This window comes from Saccoglossus kowalevskii, chromosome 18 (assembly GCF_978046115.1).
Source record: "Saccoglossus kowalevskii chromosome 18, keSacKowa6.1, whole genome shotgun sequence".
Classification (NCBI taxonomy): domain Eukaryota; kingdom Metazoa; phylum Hemichordata; class Enteropneusta; family Harrimaniidae; genus Saccoglossus; species Saccoglossus kowalevskii.
The window spans coordinates 31,446,841-31,471,558 of record NC_140658.1 but is presented as its reverse complement, the minus strand read 5'-3'; the positions used below and the strand labels follow the sequence as shown (position 1 = coordinate 31,471,558).

At 36.1% G+C, this 24,718-nt stretch overlaps 3 protein-coding genes across 3 annotated transcripts; 2 read left to right on the top strand and 1 right to left on the bottom strand.

The window, feature by feature from the left end:
- Positions 1-51: 51 nt before the first annotated feature.
- LOC144359642 (uridylate-specific endoribonuclease A) lies at positions 52-5,828 on the bottom strand. The gene is made up of 9 exons (XM_085492668.1): positions 5,671-5,828; positions 5,031-5,165; positions 4,477-4,602; positions 3,586-3,711; positions 2,949-3,071; positions 2,419-2,554; positions 1,963-2,162; positions 806-1,029; positions 52-570 (listed from the first exon to the last, which is right to left on the bottom strand). The coding sequence occupies exons 1-9, from the start codon at positions 5,750-5,752 to the stop codon at positions 349-351; spliced, it is 1,374 nt and encodes a 457-aa protein (XP_085348794.1). The 5' UTR covers positions 5,753-5,828; the 3' UTR covers positions 52-348.
- Positions 5,829-6,754: 926 nt separating this feature from the next.
- Positions 6,755-8,617, top strand: LOC100372788 (uridylate-specific endoribonuclease-like). Its single transcript, XM_006821606.3, has 4 exons — positions 6,755-6,812; positions 7,449-7,562; positions 7,805-7,930; positions 8,478-8,617. Exons 1-4 carry the CDS (start codon positions 6,755-6,757, stop codon positions 8,615-8,617), a joined length of 438 nt encoding a protein of 145 aa, XP_006821669.2.
- Positions 8,618-9,348: 731 nt separating this feature from the next.
- Positions 9,349-11,579, top strand: LOC146732300 (uridylate-specific endoribonuclease A-like). The gene is made up of 3 exons (XM_085493066.1): positions 9,349-9,466; positions 10,306-10,532; positions 11,277-11,579. Exons 1-3 carry the CDS (start codon positions 9,349-9,351, stop codon positions 11,499-11,501), a joined length of 570 nt encoding a protein of 189 aa, XP_085349192.1. The 3' UTR covers positions 11,502-11,579.
- Positions 11,580-24,718: the final 13,139 nt, after the last annotated feature.

Sequence of the window (24,718 nt, the reverse complement as noted above, 5' to 3'; positions counted from 1 at the left end):
ATATTTAACGAATGCATATGAATTAAACTATATACAAATAAAACAGACAAGTTCCATATGTATCACAATGTTTATTGAACAAAACAACATATCAATTCAATTACAGCTGACTGTACTGTTTTACTGTCGTAATTGATATATATTTTATAGACACTACGCATTGTGTCACAAGATATACATTCTCAAAGACGTCACTAGTTCACCCGTAACTGACGTCACTAGTTCACCCGTAACTGACGTCACTAGATATGCATTCATAGTGACGTTACTAAATATGCATTTGCAGTGACACTACGAGATTTAGAGTGGCGTCTACGCATCAACGTCACAATATTTATATATTCACAGTTACGTCATTGGATATGCGCTGCCAATATAATCGCCATCTTGGTCGTATGTCTGAATTTTGGTTTTTACGCCAGCCATATCGAAAGAACATGCTTTGTTTGGAAACTCCTTGAAGCAAATAGTATACATCGCCATTTCAAATTCAGGACTTCTGCCAATCCACATTGAACTGATTTCTTTCAAGTAATTATTCCAGTTGAACTGAAAGCTCATGATGTCAGGCTGTTGAGATAAATGATAAAAAACAATATAAGAATATTTGTATCTACATAATTATCAATATTTGAGGAGAGAGGGATGTGTGTACATTGAGTACCATCGATATTATCAACATATGCATTATCCGAGGTAGGAACATTCCAATTCTATTAATATGTCTATAATGGATAATTCACCGCTAAATTTTCTTGGAAATACCAGCAAACCACCACTTCTATACCAAATATTATAAACTAACCTTAACATCTTCCATCCAACCATAGTAGTTAGCGATATTATCGTGTTCTTCGAGATAAAACTGGATCCAATTATGGAACCCCGTTACTTTGCCATTCTTTACCTCTCCCACAAAGACATGCTCAAATCCAGACGAGTCTTTCTTACCACCAGACCGTGAATAGAGTTCGAACCATATCTTCTTCAGGTCAGCTACGAAATCTTTCTCATCATGGCCAACTAGACCTATAATGTACAATCATAACGTACATTAGTAGTAGAAAGTACTGATATATCATAACATATCTTAGTAGTAGAAAGTACTAATATATCATAACATATCTTAGTAATAGAAAGTACTTATATATCATAACATATCTCAGTAGTAGAAAGTACTAATATATCATAACATATCTTTGTAATAGAAAGTACTTATATATCATAACATATCTCAGTAGTAGAAAGTACTAATATATCATAACGTACCTTAGTAGTAGAAAGTACTAATATATCATAACATATCTTAGTAGTATAAAGTACTGATATATCATAACATATCTTAGTAGTAGAAAGTACTTATATATCATAACATATCTCAGTAGTAGAAAGTACTAATATATCATAACATACCTTAGTAGTCAAAGTACTAATATATCATAACATATCTTAGTAATAGAAAGTACTTATATATCATAACATATCTCAGTAGTAGAAAGTACTAATATATCATAACATACCTTAGTAGTCAAAGTACTAATATATCATAACATATCTCAGTAGTAGAAAGTACTGATATATCATAACATATCTTAGTAGTATAGTAGTAGAAAGTACTAATATATCATAACACATCTTAGTAGTCAAAGTACTAATATATCATAACATATCTTAGTAGTAGAAAGTACTTATATATCATAACATATCTTAGTAGTAGAAAGTACTAATATATCATAACATATCTTAGTAGTCAAAGTACTGATATATCATAACATATCTTAGTAGTAGAAAGTACTAATATATCATAACACATCTTAGTAGTCAAAGTACTAATATATCATAACATATCTTAGTAGTCAAAGTACTAATATATCATAACATATCTTAGTAGTAGAAAGTACTAATATATCATAACATATCTTAGTAGTAGAAAGTACTAATATATCATAACATATCACCAACCTTTCAAAGATAAGTATTCGTGTGCCTTCCTCATCGGATGTGTCTTCATAATTTCTTCAAAAAACTTGTCCTCTTCCTCTAATTCATTATCTGTGACGTCCTCACTGGTCCCAGTTTTCTGATAATAATTATCTGCCAGTGATTTGAAGGCAGCATACGTTGGTATGGACAATAGCTCATTGTTAAAATATGAGAAGAAACTGTCGATGAAATACATTATATATATTATTATACTGTGTTTCATAACATAGACATTACGAAATTATAACTTCTTAATCTACCCCACGTTCAATATCGTAATGTCGATTGGTCGAAATGCGGTCATGACCTCGGTCAATACTTTCTAATACGGGTCATTCATTAACTTCAATAATGATCGATGGCTTACTAAAATATTTGCCAGTTTTGTTTATATATCACATGGTTTTCATAGAAATATTAAAAATTATCACTTACTCGTTTGAAGCCAGGTCATCATATGCTTTACTGTTTTTAATTTCTTTTTGTTTATCTATAGTGATATCAGTATTTTTATTGGCAGCGTTCCAGTCACCATACCAGATACTATTCGTAGTTCGTGAGAATTCGTCCCCTGTCACGTGTATAAAATATGTCATATATTGTGTTGACAGGTGAAAAACGTAATTAAATGCAATATGGAGGAAAACATCTAATTTACGACAAAGAATAATGCAATGAGAGTATACATACACAACCAAACATAATTGTATACATGTCCTTATATCTTAGGTTGGTGGATCATTATATCCTATTATATGATATGAACAAGTGGCATAATACGCATGCGCTTCACTTGTGTATACAAGAAGTATTGTATTAACCAAACTTCCTTCCAAAAATCATAAAATCAGTTCAACTATTTTCTTGACACGGATGATTGTGTGTGTTTTGAGTTGCAGTGGGGATATGTGTTCAATTGTTGATTATATTATAATATTTATAATAGCATTTCAAGTCACACTCACCTTTACAAACATGTTCGTAATCACCACAGCAGTTTCCAGATTTCGAACACTGACTATCGCAATGACAGTCGTCGTCATTGTTATATTTCTCATCACATCGATTTACGCATGAATACTTTGCATCTAAAATAAAACGGGGCATGTCAAGCTGCCGTCGGACATTATCGGGAAACGTCAAGTTGTCATTGGGCAATAATGGGAAATATCAAATTGTCGTCGGGCAATATCGGGATATATCGAGTTGTCGTCGGGCAATTCGGGATATAGCGATTTGTTGTCGGGCAATATCGGGATATATCGAGTTGTCGTCGGGCAATATCGGAATATATCGAGTTGTCGTCGGGCAATATCGGGATATATATCGAGTTGTCGTCGGGCAATATCGGAACATATCAAGTTGTTTTCAGGAAATATCAAGTTGTTGTCTGACAATATCGGGAAATATCAAATTGTTGTCTGACAATATCAGGAAATATCAAGTTGTCTTCGGGCAATATCAGGAAATATCAAGTTGTCGTCGGGCAATATTAAGTTGTCGTCGGGCAGTATCTCGGACAGATTGCAGTTGTAACTAGGCAATATCGGGACATAACAAGTTGTCCTCTGGCAAATCATACTATGAGTCACTTATACTTACCTGTACATCGGGCTGCGCTGTTGTAGTCTTCACAACAATTGCCGTCCTTCGTGCACAGTGAATGACATTGACATGACATGTCAGTAGAATACGCAACATTACATAGACCAATACAGCTACCTTGTGCTGGAACAAACATCATGTGACGTCAGTAATTGACAATATTGTATAATATTGTTGATTAATTCATTCCTGTCACGTGACTGTAGCAGAAAATTATCTTTTATTTTCTAAAATCCCAAAGCCGTCAGCGTCATTGACGTACTGCATATGGGAGTCGCAATATTCATAGTTTGTCTATCATTAAAGGGCCGCGGTCGTCGCACAGCGTGTGTTCGAATTTCCGTCTAAACAAACAATGTGTTTTACACGCGCCACTTCGGGAAGAACAAGAATAAACCCAAGAGTTGGTACGTCTAAAATTGTGCAAATCCAGACTAGAATGAGCCCTGTTTTTTTAATGGCAAGTTCAACGGACTATATCACCAGAACTATGAGGCACATACAAATTCCGAGACGCATAAAGCAAAAAAACTCTATATTTAGGAGGTTCGCGGCAACGAAAGTAACTTAATCCCCTGCGCAAATATTAACACGAAACGTATATGATCGTATTCTGCTATATCTCAGCTTTCTGAAAACATATACATTGTCATAACTGCATGCTTAGTAACTGGCGAGGAAATTCCTATTCTCAATTAAACTATTACTTGTGTTTTCCCTCTCGCTACCTTAAGGGCAAACATAAAGAAACTCAAGGTAATAATATAATAATAATATTTATTAAGCCTTTGGAAAGGAAAAAAAATAAAGACGAAGATATTTCCGTGAGAAAGTTATATTAACTATTTACGAAAAATACTTATATTATATAGCGATTACTTTACTCACATGTACATTTCGCTGCACCATCGTAGTCATCACAACAGTTGTCATGTTTACTACACTGGGAGTCACACTGACACTTGGCTCCAGACCGGAACGCGCTATCGCATCGACCAACACAGCTGGTATTTTCTGAAGACGAAGGAAGAACTAACGACTGAGTGAGGGAAACAACTCTACATATTTAATGTGGGTTCTGGGGATTCTTTTTTTTACTAATTGTTTACATTTATAGTGCGGTTCCAAAGACAGTACTTTAAATAATTAAACTAAAATTACGAACATGTTGACAATGAATTTCATAAAGATTATAAAAGATTTATAAAAGATTTACCCTGGAAGATATTCGTGCTTCATTCACATCAAAAGTATATGCCATTAGCTATAAAAACAATTCACGAGTCTTTGCGGCTTTCGTGTTGTGATAGACCAAGTGGTTTTCAACCGTCATTTGAAATTTATAAAACATATTTTATGTAAAAAAAACTCATACCCTTACAAAATCGACTGTATCATTCTTAAAATAAAAAAAACAGCAAAACACTGTTTTTGCGACATACCTACGCATTTGGCAGCACCGTCATAATCACTGCAGCAATCACCGTACTGCTTGCACTGAGAATCGCACTGACAGGGAGCCCCACGCGAGAAATCAGCGTCACATCTTCCGACACAGCTTCCGGCACCCGAACAGCCTATCAAAACATATAAAGAAACACGTTATTCGTTTAAATGATTTAATATCATACTTTTAGAGAGCAATGCGTGGCAGTATTATTAATATTGTTGCACAACTATATCGTCAGAAGTATTGGAAAATATTATAACAACATATCCGATAACAAAAATACTGTTAAAAAATAAATATGTCCTCTGACTTTGAAATACAGATAACGTTGGCCAGTGACGTCACGATGTGGGCACACGAAAAGAGGGGAGTGGCGGTGAGTACGATGCCACGCGTGACAAATGTGTAATCATTAACAAATTAGGTTATTTATTGAAATCAAGACTGAATGAATTGAATAACATGACAAAATGTTGATAATATCTAAAATTAATTCATGTGAATGTTTACACATGTCGACTGTGAATAAAACCAATTTGACAGTTGATATCTGACAAATGTGTCAATGTATAATCTTCACATATGCATTCCCACGACTGTGTGACAAGTGCACGTGTTCATAGAATACTCACCAGACTTGTCAGCATCACAATATTCGGAACATTGACAAAATGCGACCAAAGAGAGACAGAATAAGACAAATATCTTCAACATATTGATAGCTAGGTACAGGCCAACGCATGTGCTGATCTGAGGTGATGATCTAAGGTGCTGGGCCGAGTATACCACGGTTGGTTAATGATCGGTCTTGTATCTATATCGGTTAGAAATAGGTCACTTATTTGGTGTTGCTATAGTCTGTTCACCATCCCATGGGACAACGTTCACCCTTCACCGTCACAATTCAGACGTGAAATTACGTTGTAAAATTTAAAATAACTTTTTCGCACGTGTCTCATCTCGAGGTCGAGACCAGCGTGTATCCTGGGTAAACTAACTTGATACCTGGGTAGTATATTTACAATTTTTTTCAATAGTGTGTTAAAATATACTGTGGGTCGAACCCCACGTGTTGCTACACATCATCATCACATCATATATGATATATTGCCCAACCCTGGTTACCAAACCATGCCTTGGACTTACAATTAAATACTATAATCAGGTCATGCTTAATCTTTGTTTTTCATCTACTGTTGACAGGAACAGCTGCCGTACCAAATCATCACTTCCACCGATATCCATTTGATGACCTAATCAAATTAGTGTCTATCAATGGTGTCGTGTTGATAATATATCGATCCTGCACATTGATATAATTCATCGTTAATTAACGAAATAATGAACTCTGAAATTGTGTGTGCAAACAAAACAATCCTGTCAGTTATAGATATGTATATAAAAACATTATCAACATGCAGAGAAGTACTCTATTCATCCACATCTCCTTGTTCAATAATTTCACAAAACGCCATACTTGTAAATATTCATATTTTCATATTCATATTTTCAAGTACCAAGTTTAATATCTCCATTTCAGCAGCAACTATTTTATTATTGGCAATTATTCACGTGGTATACACTGTTATCTTCGTAATATCTTAGATAATATTTATAAAAAAAACATCTGTCAGGTCTCGCCTAGTCTTTTCCGACCATCACGTCAGAGTACAGTCACACGTTAAAGCAACTAGTCGTTACACACTATCGTTAAGCATGTGGAAATTGTTCGTAGTCGTTTTCGCTGTGAGTGTGACATGGGTCAAATCCCAAGGTACGTTTTAATTTTGATGTGTGTTATGTTATGTGAACAGCTTTAAGTTTGTCATAGGTACTCATAATATAATTAGATTCTTGTATTTCAAGAAGACAATACGAGTTATACTATTATATTTATATTTATAAACAAAATACAACCAGCTAGCAATATAACAAAAATTATGAAATCCTATGAGCATTGCAGGGTTGCACCATTTGCCCACCAATCTGACGCGAACCGTTCTATTTGTGAAAAATATCAATTATGACTTAGGTAAGATTTATTGCAATGTTGTGTTGTTTCCTGAGTTCTTTGCCTTGTTAAGACAAATCAACAGTACAGTACGGGGGAGTCGTCACCTGCACATACGGCAGATGGCCATAGCGTGTCGTTGTTTACAGGCAAGCGTCTACCCAAAAGCCTTTGCGTTTTAGCGTGTGCTGTTATCGTCACTTTGGACTCAATTCCCCGCGTGCGCAGGTGACGACCGTCCCGCTTTAAGATCGTAAATTTGTACGCATTTTTATGGTACTACATAGTAAAGTAAACAAATATATGAACACGATAATTAAATTCGTTTGCAATACTGGCCAAACATTGTTGTTGGTCGGTTTATCAAGTGAAGTAATTTGGGATGTTATTTATTTTCAGATACATGTGAGAACCGTTGTAATGTGAAGTATAATTCCGAGTACGCGTGTCAATGTAACACACAATGTGACCAGTACGCTAACTGCTGTAACGATTATGACCAATACTGCACAGGTACGTTTTGCGCAAATTGTTATTTGCACATGACGTCATGGTAATAAGATCTATAATTTATGACATCATCAGTGCACTTTCAATGATATCAAATCGCAATTTCATATTTGCAAAGTGATGTTGATAATTTAGTTGTTTCATTACGACAGTTTTTTCGACTAAAACATATATTCACAATATACTAACGTGCATCGAGTTTATCATTCAGATATTTCCGTGACAATTGTTTATATTTTTAACAGGAATGGAGTTGTCATGTCTAAACCGATGTTTGGAGAATTATGATTCCAGAAACTTATGCCACTGTGATAATAATTGCGATGCCGCCGGCAACTGCTGTGACGATTATATCGAGATATGCGGCGATTGTAAGACTTCGTTTTAAAAACACATAATAAAAGAATTGCGATGTTCAGGGTCACGTGGTGTCAGTCTACGTCTATGTTCACGATTTAAAACACTGCGAAATGCAAGTTGTTTCATTTAGATGAATAATTCATTTGTATGCAGATTATGGTTCATGGTTTTGATGACGTAATCAGTCAGTATATCACGAACAACTGAATCACGCAAATTGTCTGATGGGACGGGACGGAGTTGAGGTTTCATCTGTAACTCGGCTGACAGTCTTGTCCCATATGTGGGTTTTATAGAGTTATACTAGTCTGTTAGTTACCGTACCTGATTCGTGTAGTATCACAGTGAACTACATGTTGCAATCAACCACAAATCACTTGTGGCCCTCGAACTCAAAGTGATACTGCGAATTTTAGGCTTTTTTTCTCAATATAAAAGTACGAGTATGTTGACTTGTCGGAAACAAAGACGACGATATTGTCGTGAATTAATTCTTATTCAGTTGAAGTTATTTGAAAAATTGACGCGTATTCAAATGAAATAATATATATGTTTTAGCATATGGAGAATTATCAGAACTAGCTCAAGAACTGTGGAATCTGGACGTAAATAGAGCCCCTGCTGGAGAAATTATGCTCGACTTACAGGCTTTGATTACAGACACGTCAGCCGAAGTAGACTTATCACCAAAACCGTAAGTAAAACAATTCAATGACACGCTCATCTCAACCAATTACAAACTTTGTTATATCTTTATTGTGGAAACCGCCCTGTAACTATTGAATAGACAGATTCACAAGTTGTAAGCAGACATTGCTAAAACTCAATTCTATTATTTCCGATAATACAGGAAAGTTATAAACGTTCATAAATATTCTATACACAAAACCATAGTGTATGATAACAGCGGGCTAAACAAGATTTGTATAGGTAACATGCAACTTCTCTGGGACAGTCCTTATCAATGTCCCAATAACTCCATCACCCCCAGACGGTTTAAGTGACTGCAAATCAGATTCGTAAGGGTAATTTACAACTTTCTTTGTATAGTCACAGTAATATTGCAATATGACAACTTAGCCAGCGTACGTACCAAGACAAAAATTAATTAGTAAAAATGGCACCAGTGGAAGTCTCAAAATGTAGCAACATCGTTTTCTAAACAGATCATTTGATAGCGCCAATAATATCCCTCACTGTTTTGCAATGTTCATAGGGAATTTTCCAAAACTTTTCCCTCTACGAAACTTGTTAACGCCCGCTGGAAATCATATTATTAAGCAACGGCAACAATGCACACCATGGCAACATTCGATGTTGCATAATCATACATTATTTATGTTGCAGTTTATTCTCGTACGTTAATCCGGATTTGTTTCTGATTCCAACATACGAGCATTTATGGAACTTATTGGATAACTATATTCGGATGACTGGAACCGCCGAGGATCTCACAACAAACGAGTTAGATGAAGTTAACCTATTCGTTGACGAAGTATTATCATCCAGTGTTATGATACGCGCTCATGAATACTTGGCGTCAAAAGGTAATGTGAACTTGGCCTATAAGTAGTGGATGTCATGGCCATAAAAGTGTAACTATAATTAAAATGTACCTAATGTACCAATTAAAATAGATGTATCACGTCAGAGTATAAATATTCATTCTTTGGTCATTATTCAACTCTTTAACACATTTTCTGTCGCAATTTCAATATGCAAATGTTAAAACAAATACAACCCAATCTTACACACGTGTACTACACTGATAGGTGTCAAAACTTGGTAACTACTTTTAAGTCATATAAAAGATCGAAAGGACGAATTCGACCGAATTTTGTTAGCGGTTGACTTAATATTACCCCAACGGGTCGTTTGGCTGTGAACAATTCGTATGTTTTCCTGATTTATAGCAGTGTCAAAAAGGCGTTTCACAACTTGTCTATTTATTTAGTTTTATGCCGTATTCGAGATGACAGCCCCATATAGAAAATATCGCATTTATTTTATTATCACTTGTGCGCCAGATGTGGTGTAGTGTATCAGTACTTACACAGTGAGATGCCACAGACGAACACGAGCTCACGAATCAGTGGTGATAAAACCCGGTTACCCTTTTCAGGAGCATGTACTAAGTCATTTTGGGGTCATTTTGATACGCGTATGCGAGGCACCAAATCTCTGAAAATTACGGTCCGGAAGATTCCTCTAAAACCAACCCATTGAAACAATTTTCCAAGAAAAAACAAGACCAATATCTAGTTAAAAATCATCTATGATTGCCACACAACACACATTATATCAACCCGGAAACAATACGACTCCCTTGATTTTCGAAAATGTGAAAAACGGATCCCTTATGTTTCCTTTCATGTTCAATCTGCAGGTCTCGTCAGTCCGGATTACTGGATTGAATTCCGAGAAGATTTAAAAACCATTTGGCTGGAATTTTACACACGATCTAGTGGACCGCTGGACTCTTCCGGTTTTGAACATGTGTTTGTTGGCGAGGTGAAGAATGGGGACGTGTCAGGCTTCCACGGATGGCTAAACTTTTATAAAGAAGAGCAAGCTGGTCGTCTCAACTATTATGGATATACTAATGAGATAAAGGTGCCGCCCTCTAGAGATACAGTGCTTTTGGTTGTAAAATGACGCACTCTACTGACTTTACAAAAGTGCCTTGTCTGGAGGGCAAAACCAATTAAAATTGATATAAAGACATTGCGAAAGACTACAGGCCGAAATACCGACACTAGCCATCAACTTGACAGCCAACATTTGTTTATTGTGAAACAAAATGCCCGTAATGATTCTTTCATCATGTTTTGGCAAGCATATATTCAAAATCCTGACGAATACCCTGATATGAACTGCCAAGAAATAAATGTGTGTGTAAATGTGTGTGTGTGTGTGTGTGTGTGTGTGTGTGTGTGTGTGTGTGTGTGTGTGTGTGTGTATGTGTGTGTGTGTGTGTGTGTGTGTGTGTGTGTGAGTATGTGTGTGTAAATGTGTATGTGTGTGCGTGCGTGCCATAATAAAGGACAGACTGCCAAACGAGATGCTGAATTGTTTGAGTTACGAACACTTGAACAACCACGCCCAAATTGTAACTCAATGTTCAATCAACACAACTTGTAGTTATGGGCAACATATATTTGTTAACGTCCACGTTTAGTAACTCGAACTTGAATTAATTGTTAACCGGACTTCGAGTTACTGGCGACATAGACTTTTTATTTTGTTTAACGTTTCATGTTTCCCATAACTCAAAGTTCAGTTACCAGTTAAATCAAATTACTAAATTTGAACGTTAAACAAAACAACAAATGATAATAATGTATCTTTTTTTTACAGGAGATTGATGCTATTGGAATGCAGATGGAATGGGATGGATACATGAAATCTTTATCATCTATGTTTGTCGGTACAAGTCCAGAGTTTGAGCTGGCAATCTTCACTGTCTGCTTTAAGGCGATGCCAAACAAAGTGTGCACATTTGACATGAATATGTATAAAACTGAGATTCAAACATGGAAGGAACAAAGCAAATTTGTTGGAAGTGCTTACGTCATGGCTTAAACCTCAGCAATTGTCATTCCATCAATAATATGAATCACATGTACTTGAATGAAATAAATATACTGCAGGTATAACTAACTAACACATTGTATATGGTGTTGTTTTGTACATACTTACTACCACATTGTATATGGTGTTGTTTTGTACATTTCTGACCACAATAAGCAATATATTAAGTTTTGTCGAAATCTGATCAGTGGTTGTAAAAACATTAGGTTCCCCAAAATGTTACAACCAAAATGGTCGCCATTTAGCTAAATCTACTTACCAACTGAATGCACAAGTGCCTCGTTACTAACTTATGAGTAACAACATAACTGGTCATTCCATGGCTCAAAAGATGTGGACATACTGTACAAATCGGCAGCCAGTTAGCCATATTGAAACAACAAAACTGTATGACAAGCACTCTAACGTGTACTATCTTCATTCAGATATAAGGAAATAATAACAATACTAACTGCACATATATCAACACTGAATGCGATGGAGCAGTTTTAATAGTATCAATTCTTGTTATTACCATTGGGAAATGTTTTTTAGTGAGTATGTTTAAATACGAACAACATACGTAGATTGATGTTACCAATGGACTGAATTGTCAATATTACAACTAGGTTGTATTGTGTGAATAATTGGAATACCACCGTGGGAAACGCGACCTTAATTCCTTCTTGTTCTCACCATCTGTACATTTATCTATGGGTACATGTAGACTTGAAAGTTAATGGGTGGTAATCGTCGCTACGAGTCCCCTATTGAACAGGATGCGACGCGACGACCACCGCCCGTTAATGTATAGAGGGACTTTAAAGTTGAAATCATCAATTTTTTTTTAAATTATACAACACTCTTCTACATACGTGTCTCTATGACCATGCTGACATGACAAACTTTTCTCTCAGATCATTTCTTTTTATAAAAAATGAGTGCAAAATGATTTGTTTTCAAAAAATATCATACAAAATAACAATGTACATCTTACGTCATTAGAAATGATTACCTAGATAGATACTCAATACCAACAACTTTTGATATTTAACTAACTCACCTGTACATTTCACTAATACTAGTCAGTATATTAAGAACCACACTCACAAAGGTGTATCCCCATAAATACACAACATATATTCATAATTTATTGACCTACAGGATGAAGATTATGCAATAATATGTTATTGTATAATAATATAGATTTGTTTAAACCCAAATAAAATAAAAATATAGAACATCAAAATCTATTCGCAAACACACAAACATTTGCTAGTTGTTTTTGAACGGTTTAAATTGATGAATTTCTGCGATTATGTGAAGTCAGCTATAATCTAATTAATTTCAGTGTCTGGACAGCATAACCAAATCACCGGTATTCGCTCACTTCTCTGAAACGTTGGGAGGATTGTCCACAATCAGAGCATACAGGTAAGCATAACCGTCACTAAGTATAGAACCCACTAACTACTTTCAAATTCATTACATAATAACAACTTAGTCATAATAACAACTTTTTTTCACACAAAATGATGAATTCTGCCAAATTGTGTTAACGGGTGGCTTAATATTACCCCAACGTAAAAAATTGGTAATTTTCTTGATTTGCAGGAATCTGAAAAACACGTTACACAACTTGTTTCTTTATTTTATTCGTATTCAAGATGGAGTCCCCCTTATAGTAAATATTGCATTCATTTTATTATCACCTGTGCGCCACCTAACTGCGGATATGTTAGACAGGTAGATGATACACGTATTTCCTCCATTATAACCTTATATCTGAAGACAGAATTTGTCCAGTTTGGGCTCAGACTAGTAGTCTGAGGTTTGGGACAACCAGGAAATTGAAAACGAACAACAATTTCTTCTCAATTGTATAAAGAAGAACTAGAATTCATGATTTAAAATATTAAATACAATAAAATCAACTTTAGGACGGGCGATGAGCTATACTAAAAGGTAAAAAACTAAAACAAAAAACAATTATTGAGCTAGGAAAATTCATTCACACTTGTTTCAAGTTACGACAAGAAAAAAATTCTAAAATGCCAGATGCCTAAACCAACCACCACATATTTGTTTTGCTTTATATTCAAAAGTTTGTGATGTTATTATTGTTACACTTGTTTTTTGTTACTTCATTGTATTTCCAACCAAAATCCCACGTATGAATACGGTTTCAATTACAATTATTATTATTGTGCAAATTAGGTAGTTGAATATTAACATCATGGTCAGTTTACCACATCGGTTATCCCATCGTGCTTTGTACATATTTTGACAAGCTCAGTGGTCACATATAGTGTTGCTAACGCCATAGACAAAATGGCAAAATAAAAGAAATATTATTCGAACTACAAGAAGCATACATACAGTATTCTGAGGATCGTCGATTGATATATTGTAAATAATACTATTATCAACGTAAGTGTCGACTAATTTTAACGTGCACGCACACATTCCCTGGTCGACCAGTGTCTTAGTCACGTTAAAATAACGTTAAAACCGGTTTACGAGAGTGTAAACAATACGGTCAGGATATTATTGTATATTGTATAAATGATTTTCCTAATGGATAAACGAGTTCTCCCTAATTTATTAAACATGAAATGGCACACAACGTGTATAGCATTATTACTGGTCGTCGTTGAAAAGACTCTGTATGCAATGCGTACGTGCTTACAGTCAAAGAACGAACTACGCACCATCTCTATAATACATATTAAACAATTACGATTTCTTGACCCGCTTCCCGTTTGCTTATTGAATCTATAATGATGATAATAAAATGTCATTCCATTCTCTCCAGTATAACTGTTTGTTTTAAATTATTGGTGTCCTACTTCCCGACAGTCACCCTTTCTGAAATCGTCGAAGAAGTATATCGCAAAAAATGCGTTTATCTGTGTGTACGAATTATTCAGAACGTGGTCAATTGAATCATGAATGATAGGCGGGGTGATGATTGATAAAGACATAATGGAGTATAATTTATAAGAAGAATCTGAATTTACCAATGCTATACGTAATTATATGTACAGTGATTCAGTAGTTTGATGGAAAAAATAGTAAGTTTAGTATTAAAATATGTGGCGAAGTCAGTATGTATAATTTCGAAATTTGAATAATTCTGTCTCAGAAATATGGAGATGTCTAGTAATGCTGTATTGACTTTTCTGCTGAGACACAAATTCAATGGGCTGAAAATTATTAATTAAGGCATGAATACCTACTAAATGATTTTCAAATCGTAAAACCAATTCATTCATAAAATTTGTTCTATCGACAGTTTCCAATCATAAAGTAATCATTTCCTTCATCTTGTGGATCTATCACGGGGGTAAATCTTCTCTCTGGGTTCTCCACACGTGCCAGGGGGGAAACTCGTCTCGTCTCTATATCTCGTCCCCTTGAGGTGCGGGATCGGGAAAGTCACTTATACTTTACAGTCAAATAAGACACACACAACGAAATACGTTTCAACTCTCGTCTTAGTCGGTCAATCGAGCACTCTATAAGACACAGCGCCCTGGGGAAAAGTCCCCAAGACTATCGCAAGGCTGAACCAAGACTAGCCCAAGACTGTGCTTAGACTCGCCCCAAGGCTCTCCAGGACTCGACTCGACTGCGTCTATCGTGGAGTACTTGCCAAGACCAACTCTAAACTCTCTTTATTCATTTTCAAAACTCTAACCAATTACGAAACAGTAAAAGACTCTAGGGCGTAACCTTCAATCATAAAGCCAATCACACTAAGTACTGAATACGTCATATCTTTTGATTAATCGTTCACTACATTAATAACTATGGATACCAACTGTCAGAATTAATAGTCAGAATAGCGACGGTTATCTTGTAATTAGTTCCAAATCACTGAGCCAAGTTCCGTCCAAAACTTCAAATAGGCCTAAACGATGACAGACATAACACAGCAATTCAGCTAATAATCAGCTAATTAAGTCGGTCAACAGATACGCAAAAACAAATTCATGACACATCTGTGATAGGTATTTTTGATGGTTAAAAACCTTTCACTTAGGTAACCGGGATTCGGTCGTTTCCACGCTAGGCTAACAAAAGACACACACGAGCTTCGTTCATGTTCCCAAAAACGATTCTCTGCCAAGTCCCTGGTTTTCACCCGAGACAGCATTAAATCAATCTTTATTTCTTGTCACCCCTTAACCAATTACAATCAGTATAAGAGACTCCAAGGCCTTGCCTTCCAACAAACAACCAATCACATGAAAGTTTTACACATCATAATCAATTAATTACTCGTCAAGCTGTCTAGAGAAAACATTTCTATACATTGTCAACGCTAACTAATATTGATGGGGTAATAATCTCGCACTAACATTCCACAAAGATACTACCTTAGTTAAAATCGCAAACAACATTGGTTTAGAATTACAGCTACTGTCTTGTATCTTAAAAACTGCAGAGTCATAAGATGTTTTTGGTTGATTTCGACCAGCTCGCCATCTGGTCTTGTCATTAACCTTTATCAGTATATGTCATGACGACCACTGTCAAACTGACTGAAATATAAATCATGATACAACCCCCTGTTTTACATTCTGCATGTTCTCCGAACATACCGTTCCAATACCAAGGATGTCATCACATTTATATTTCACACGTCAAATACATCAACAATTGTTAAGCAAGTAAAATACACTCTAATATAACAAAATACATAGTTTCAAATGAGTAAATACAATGATTACATATGGTAATTATAATTTCAAATAAAAAGCTATAAATTTAAACACTACTGTTATGATTCTAAAATACAATAGTTATATATATTTAAATAAAAAGATTATGAGGTTAAATACATTGGTTATATTTTCGAATATCCTACTCTATCAAGGAGAGGTGCCAGCACTTCACTTGCTATCCCAATTATTCAGTATTGGGTTCCCTATCTACTGCATACTAATAATATCCCTGGGAATCTCGGTATATACTTCAGATAGACCTACCAATAATCTATAATGATTCCCTACCTCTTCCACAGCCATGCACTTACTATCTTTTTACTTTGGTATCTTAACGGCTTTGGGCAAAGGAATTACACGTTCTACACCATGAAATTTGTATTTTAAATCACCCCATTCGATATTCAACACGGGCGAAATTATACCTCGTTCAACTGTTAAATTCTCGATCACGGGTCGCTTTGCAAAGGCCAAATGACTCGGAGACACGTACAGGGTCATAACATTTACCAAGACATACAGCTTGTCATTGGATATCTCTAAAATTAACTTAGTACGGGGCAATTTAGGTGCACGATACATTATAGAGCGATTACGATAACACTTGCACAATCGAATAACCGCCAATATTAATAAGAATCCTGAACACATTAAAATCAGAATTAACGTTTCATTTCGAAGTTGGATCATGGAACTCTTCAAATCTCGCAAGGGATGGTCCGTAATTAACTCGTCTACTGGCAAATATAACGTTTTAGCCCGGACCCTGGGAAGGGATGCAATCAATATGCTCAAAGTTCTCACCTTACAAACTGTATATACTGACAAAATCAGTGACCTTGTGCTTATAATAGCCAGAATGGTTTCAATTATAGTAATAGTTTTGACTTCCAAAAACGGTAAGGCAGGGGTTTCATCCGTAATGTCGCTAAATAATTTGTCTACTTTAGAATAATAAATTGGTTTATTTTTCTTTAATAAATCTGCCGTTCTGTTTAAATCTACCACCAAACGTGCATCAGAACGTACAATTTCCTCGAAATTCCCTCTGTTAATGGTGATGTTAGGGAGTTGTACTCGCCACGGGTTTTCATACATCGATTCCCCCGTAATTTCTGTCAAATCATCTGGGTCATAAAAGGGTATTACAAATGGCAAATTTACCGGATGCAGAAACGTGGGGGCCTCGTCTTCTGTGCAACTGGTTAACAATGGCGATATATAGAGATTGTCGGAATTTATAGCGCATCCACAGGGCAATTTAATTATACACATTGTACAACCTTCAATAGGCTCAGGGCTTTTATCCCCGCATGCTATTAACCATTTAGTATCATTGCTATTTACCAAAATATTCCCCTGTCCGATTTCGAGAATCTTAGGGTCGTATACTGGGTTGAGTATTAAATCTATTTTACATGTGTTATGAATTTCCTCTTTATTATCATAGAACAAGGCCTTCGTACACGGCGACTTACGCATATTTATCATGGTAATCACAGAGGGACAATCTTTTACTGTCAGACCAGTACAAGACGAGATTTGGTCTGCACTCATTTCAATGTAGTAAGCTTCATCTTCATTAACCCCAAAATACTCTGCAACTGACGTTACCTTCGTGCGCCCGTTCTTTGCTGTATTATTGTCGAAATGCTGAGGTTTATCACCTAAATCATAAGGGAGGGACATAGGCATGACTATCACTTTATACACTTCGAATATGTCGTTTTTTATAGTAATGGGGATTCCAACCTTTATGTACACATTATTGTCTGTACGCCGAAATGTCACTCTCGCATTATGGTAATAATAATTCAAATTCGTGTATGCTATATTAAAATTAGGATATTTCTTTCGTAGTTTCTTTCGCACTGCCCTTAAAGCATCCCCTAACACTCTCGGTCCTACCAACTGCAAAGGTAACCTTTCTTGTAATAACACGTCAATCGAACTCACCCTACGTTGTGTCTCCCTTTCAAGTAACTGTAACGCTTGTAGGCGTTGAATAGCATATCGAAACATTAAATGTGTGGATCGCCGTTCATAATTTAATTCCTTTTCTAACGCCTCTTGATTTAGTTCCATTCTGTTCAAGCGCTTTCTCCATTGCGATAAATCAGATACGATCGAATAAATGGCCTCATGATTTTCCTTATTCCCATTCAGAGCATTCTCTATTCTTTTATTCGTTGTGAAAACATATGAATTTAAATCATCTTCGTACGCAACAATTTGATCTGTCATAACCTCGGTGGAACTTTCCAATGCCGCTACATGTCGTCTCAAAATATTTACGTCGTTCGACGTGGCCGTTCCGAATAAAGATTTCGATACCTTCCCTACAAAGTCTAATAATCCCCTTTTCTGCCGTTCATTTCCCAAATTCTTTTTCTCTATCTTTGGAAATAACACACGAATCGCTCGTTCATCTCTCGAAATATGATACATATAGAACTTATTCTGTTGTTCGACTAACTTCAAAGTTTCCCCGTATTTCTCACAAAACTTCGGAATGAGGTGAACTGTTTCGTTCGAACATAATGACTCATTCACACTCATCATAGGAATATCTAAATAAGGTATTGCGAACGTATGATGCCAGTACGTTAGGCTGTTATCGATGTTTGCTACCCGTTCAAACAATACTCCATAATTGGGGCGCAGAACATAATCTCTCATCTGCACAGACGGTTTCCATCGTACGACCAGTAATACACTAATAAATATCAACGCTATTCTCATCTTGACATCAATTTCTCGGGAGACGCACTATAAATTAGTAATGAAATGAAAAGAAAGGGGTATGACACATGATAAATGAAAAATTCGTGGCCAATTCTCAATTTGCGTGGTCGAATGGTAGAATTAAGTACCCACTTAAAGCGTTTCCTATGTTCTCATCAAATTGTCCATGGCGTCACCGCCCGGCGTCTTCATGAAAGTGTGACCCCCAACACCAAACCCGTACGTAGCTATAGTGCGGACATCACCCCTCCATGTAATTTAAACTTAGGCTTTATCATGGATTCTTTCCACGCTCTTTGAGAAATGATCTCGTATGAATGAATTCGTTAAGTATTATGTTAGTAATGAATGATGTGCGTCCCAGGGCCTAAATAACACTCGTCTTGTCACACACTAATCTCTTTTTAATATACTTCTAAACCATTAATCAACTTTTCCCGCCTTCTTTTATTCGCTTTTGTCGACCCCATAAGGGGTATCGGATGATCTTCTAAAAATAATCTCGCCTGTTCGTTTAAATTCTCATAACATTCCCAAGAATTTTGATCTTTTGGGTACCCCACCCATTTAATAAGATACTCTTTTCTACCGTTTTTCAGCCTACCCTTAATAATCTTTTCGATACCAAAATATCCGCTATTCTTACTATTCATCTCTGTGTCTCTGGGCATACATACAATTCAATACCACAAAAAAAACGGTAAAAAAAAAAAGATAGAAAAGCAAACAATACATTACATTACTGAGCAATAGTGTTGGGATTGTGAAAAGAGTTCAACGTCCTCATTGAGTTACACAGTGTCAGTTACAGTGTCCAGCGAGCAGTTCTCTAAGCAATACACAGATAGCTAAAGTTCTAATTCAAAGTCTATATAGCGTCTTCTTCTCTTGTCGTCGCGTTAGTCCGGGTCGTTCTTTGTCATCTTCTTGTCTTTAATGTCGCTCAATTCTTAATTATACAGTCCTATCCGGTACTGGTCCTTCCGAAGGGGTTCTGAAATCTTCATCTCTTCAGCGTTGTACATCGGTGCCATACTGGTAACGGTGTTAGTCGTCGAGCGCAGTTTCTGAGTCGTCTCTGCCGTGGAGCTGTTAGTTCGGTTCACAAGAAAGACACCTCTTCGTCATTTCACTTTTCTTCACAGGATGATTTTTGTGTTGAACACAATGCCCAAGGGTTATCCACCACGTGTGATAGGTATTTTTGATGGTTAAAAACCTTTCACTTAGGTAACCGGGATTCGGTCGTTTCCACGCTAGGCTAACAAAAGACACACACGAGCTTCGTTCATGTTCCCAAAAACGATTCTCTGCCAAGTCCCTGGTTTTCACCCGAGACAGCATTAAATCAATCTTTATTTCTTGTCACCCCTTAACCAATTACAATCAGTATAAGAGACTCCAAGGCCTTGCCTTCCAACAAACAACCAATCACATGAAAGTTTTACACATCATAATCAATTAATTACTCGTCAAACTATCTAGAGAAAACATTTCTATACATTGTCATCGCTAACTAATATTGATGGGGTAATAATCTCGCACTAATATTCCACAAAGATACTACCTTAGTTAAAATCGCAAACAACATTGGTTTAGAATTACAGCTACTGTCTTGTATCTTAAAAACTGCAGAGTCATAAGATGTTTTTGGTTGATTTCGACCAGCTCGCCATCTGGTCTTGTCATTAACCTTTATCAGTATATGTCATGACGACCACTGTCAAACTGACTGAAATATAAATCATGATACATCTCCAGAAATGTTGTGTTGATGTCCACATGTTCTTGCAAGGAACGTAGTTTAAGTATTATGTCAGGATTGATCTTCTTGGAATTTGACACGTGAGTCCACAAATTCGTCAATCGGTTGTTTTTCTGAGGCATACAGTCTGTGAGTCGATGTCTTGATGCTGATTGGCTAGATGTCCCGTTTCTAAGTGTTCAATTTGGCGAGCTAGTAACTTCAATTGTCTCTTTGTAGCCAAGCCAAACCCGTTACCTCGAACAGGAGATCGCCTATGATGTTTCGTTTTTGTCGTTGATCATGGAAATTCGAATCTGGTGGTGAGGTTAATTGAGTGATTTCTTTTGCCAGGCTGCGAAGGATGTCAGCGTACTTTGAATTATAGTGCTTCATCTAATTTGGTTTCGAGCCATTGAAAAAAAAACTCGTTTTTGGAAGCATCGGCTATGGCTCTCAGTGTTTAAAAAAAGCGAAATATTGAATATGATTGTATTTAATACGTTCTGTTGCACATTCAAGTGGAGTCAGCCACTCTCTTAATATAAATCTATGAATGTATCATAGGGCCATTTCATAACGCTACTGTAATTAGTAAAACAATGGTAACACGGCAAAACGCCGGGTATTTATTAGCGCAAGCAGGTGAATGTATGTGTGTGCGTGCGGGTATGTGAGCGCCCTCTACGATACATTCAGAAAAATCCTTCGGAGTGCGACGTCAATGCTCGTCCGATTAAAAACAAAAAATGATAATTTATGCTAATTTATTCACGACGACCTCTTACTCCCTCGAATTAAAACATATTTCATTTATGCATATTTATTCACATTACCCCATTGTGATGTCATCAACATTCTAATTACCCCTTCACGGCCATGTATGATCAATTTTGCTAATTTATGCACTGATCCCCATTGTGAGGTAATCATTTATACACGGTCCCTATTGTGACGTCATAGTTTTTGCACAAATTACATCATGACGTTATGGTGAACAGCGCCCTCCCTGTCGTACCTATAGTGGGACGTAAACTACTAATGACTTCCAGAGACGAACTTATGGCTACCATAAATCACAGTCAAAATATGAAAAGAGTCTATTGAACATCTGACTACTTACAGCATACAGGTGCTGAGAACAAATTAATGAGGAGCATTAGCAAAAACGGTGCGTCACTCAACATCATTGTAATCAAGTTTCATTTTATACTATTCATTTTTCGGTTTGCCAGTATAGCGGGAAACGTCTTCATATAATGGACTTATTAGTAATATCCGAGTTATGCTGCACGAGCTGCACTCATTGTCTCTGAAATAACAAGCGTTTTTAATATTTGAGCAACGTTTGTTTTACTTAGCCTACTTATGAATACCCATTGATCGGATCAAGGATTTTATTCACTGGATTTAATGATTTGTAATAATTATTTTGCTCGTTATTTCCTTCAACCACCTTCCTGTAAGACAGACCTACACTATTATACAAGCCGGTAGGCTGGTTGGCGATCCGCTCCGCTCAAAAATGTTTTCGGCTGTTGTTATGGTAGGACATGAACGTGAAGCTGACTAAAATGTTATAACTAAAATCGGGCCCCATATACAAAGTTCGCAAAAACATTCAGTTTTTAGAAGTCACTTTACTTTATTGCTAGCACGTATTATGCTGTTATAATTATTATATCCGATTAAACCACAGCATTTACAGTTCATTCAACGTTGCGTTGGGATTACGTTGACACAGTGTAACAATGATGTCGGCGCAGGGGATTTGTCTGAGCGCAAATTAGCCAAAATATGATGATCATTTGAACACTGCTATTACAAGACTGGTAGGAGGTAATACATTTGGGGCGAAAGTATTCAAAAATCAGTTTTTTGGCGGTTGCCATGGCAGTGGTGGGCGACGGAATTGTTTTCACTTAGTGACGGTACGACCTGCTTGTCAAGTATGAACAAAATCGGCCAAGCCCCCCCCCAAAAACCGAGGAGTTAAAAAGCCGGTATGGTGTCAAATTACCCTAAATTTGAGGTCAAAATTTATCGGTAATAAAAATAGACATCAAAAAAACAAATAGTAACTTTGTGCCCACACTCAAGCTGAGTAGAATGAGCTATATCTGAGGTGTTTTATCCTAAATTTGTAGGAGATACATTTGGCGCGAAGCTATGCAAAAATAAGTTTTTTGACTGTTGCTATGGCAACAGTGTGCCAAATTTCCCCCACAGATTTTTCCTAATAACTAGGGTGAAGGTGTGACCTACCTGCCAAGAACTGACAGACAAGACCTACAAAGCTGCAAGGATCCAGTCACACATATATCCAACAAACATGAACAGTATAAGGATAAAGGAAAAACTCCTAAATGTAACACAACTACCCATATTAACATATGCAGGTGAGATATGGGGCATTTTCCAAAATCAGACTAATTGGGACAAAACAGCAACAGAAAAATATCATCTACGCTTTTGTCGTCAAATTCTTAACATTGGCAACAGAGCTAGCAAAATTGGATGCAGAATGGAACTGGGAAGAGAGCCACTGATAAGCAGAATATACTGCTCAGCAATTAACTATTACAAACACCTCAAAGCGATAGACAATGACAATTTAGCTTTTTATGCTATAAAAGACATGGGAAACAATACTTACACAGGAGCATGGTTGACTACCTTAGAACGAAACTTTTAAACACCAAATTAGAAATGTAAAATTTTCTAATCACAAGTAACACCAATGTTAGTGAAAATTATACCAGGCAATATATTTAAAACATTAATTTCACCCACAGCATTAAGATAGAATGGTAACACCAGCAGCTGTTGCCATACAAACTGCAGATCATTAAACAAAACACTACAGATTTTGCTACTGAAAACCACCTTTACTCAGCTTTGCTGACTGAAACTTGACTGACAGATGATGTTCAACATGTTACTGAGCCAACCACCAACATGGACATATTCCCGATCTGGTTATCACACGTGCATCACATACCCTGTAAAAGAAATTCAAGATATGGACGCCTTAACTTTGAACTCCACAATATCGTTGAAGATCCCAATAAAAAAAATACACACGCCAAAGAAAAACGTCTCATCATTAAAGACATCATTTTTGATATTACAAATTTGATCTCCATAAATAACAATTATTACTAATCCGGCTTCATTTCTTCAATCACTTACTGATTAATATGGTAACACACTGAGAGGTTCGTTAGACATTTATACGCCTGTGTGATTAAAGACGGTTAACATCGGTCGGTAGAGCTTTGTAGAGAGCAGTAGATAGGAGCAGTGTATAATTGATGATGTAGGTGTACAAGAAATTGAAACTAAAACATGGAGTTGTTGTCACCATTACCAGAATATATGTTAACATTATCTGGTGAAACAAATGCAGAAAAATCCAAATAAGGTGACAAATTAGATTGGGGAGCAATGTTCTGTTATGGGTTATAATATAATTCTGAGAAAGCCAGCAAAATATTATGTATAGTTTGATAGATAACAGTTAAAAGCTCTGCAATAAACTACTATTTATACCTCACAGAAATCGACAAATGCAAGTATTTTTAACATCTTTCAACAAAATTCTGTTTACTGGCAATAGAAAAAAAGACAGTACACATAGGAGAAGACAAAATGTGTTCTCAATTTCATGTAGTGGAAGTTAGCATGATAAAATGTAACTTATGTAACAAAGAAGGAAACATACTATTCAACACAACTCAATAAACATCAAATTTGATAACAAAGAACCATTTAAATTCACAAATCAAAACACCACAATATTAGAGTTGCATTATCACACTAACTGAAAACGAAAACTTGTAACAGAATTTAAACAAAATAATGTTTATTACATTTTCATTTATAGATTTTATATTAGAAATGTCAACTGGTGGAACAAAGCACATTTAACTTGTAACCATTGTACTCAATTATGGAATATCATCTGAGACCTTTTAGCACATGATAAAACACACTATTTTTCGAATGAT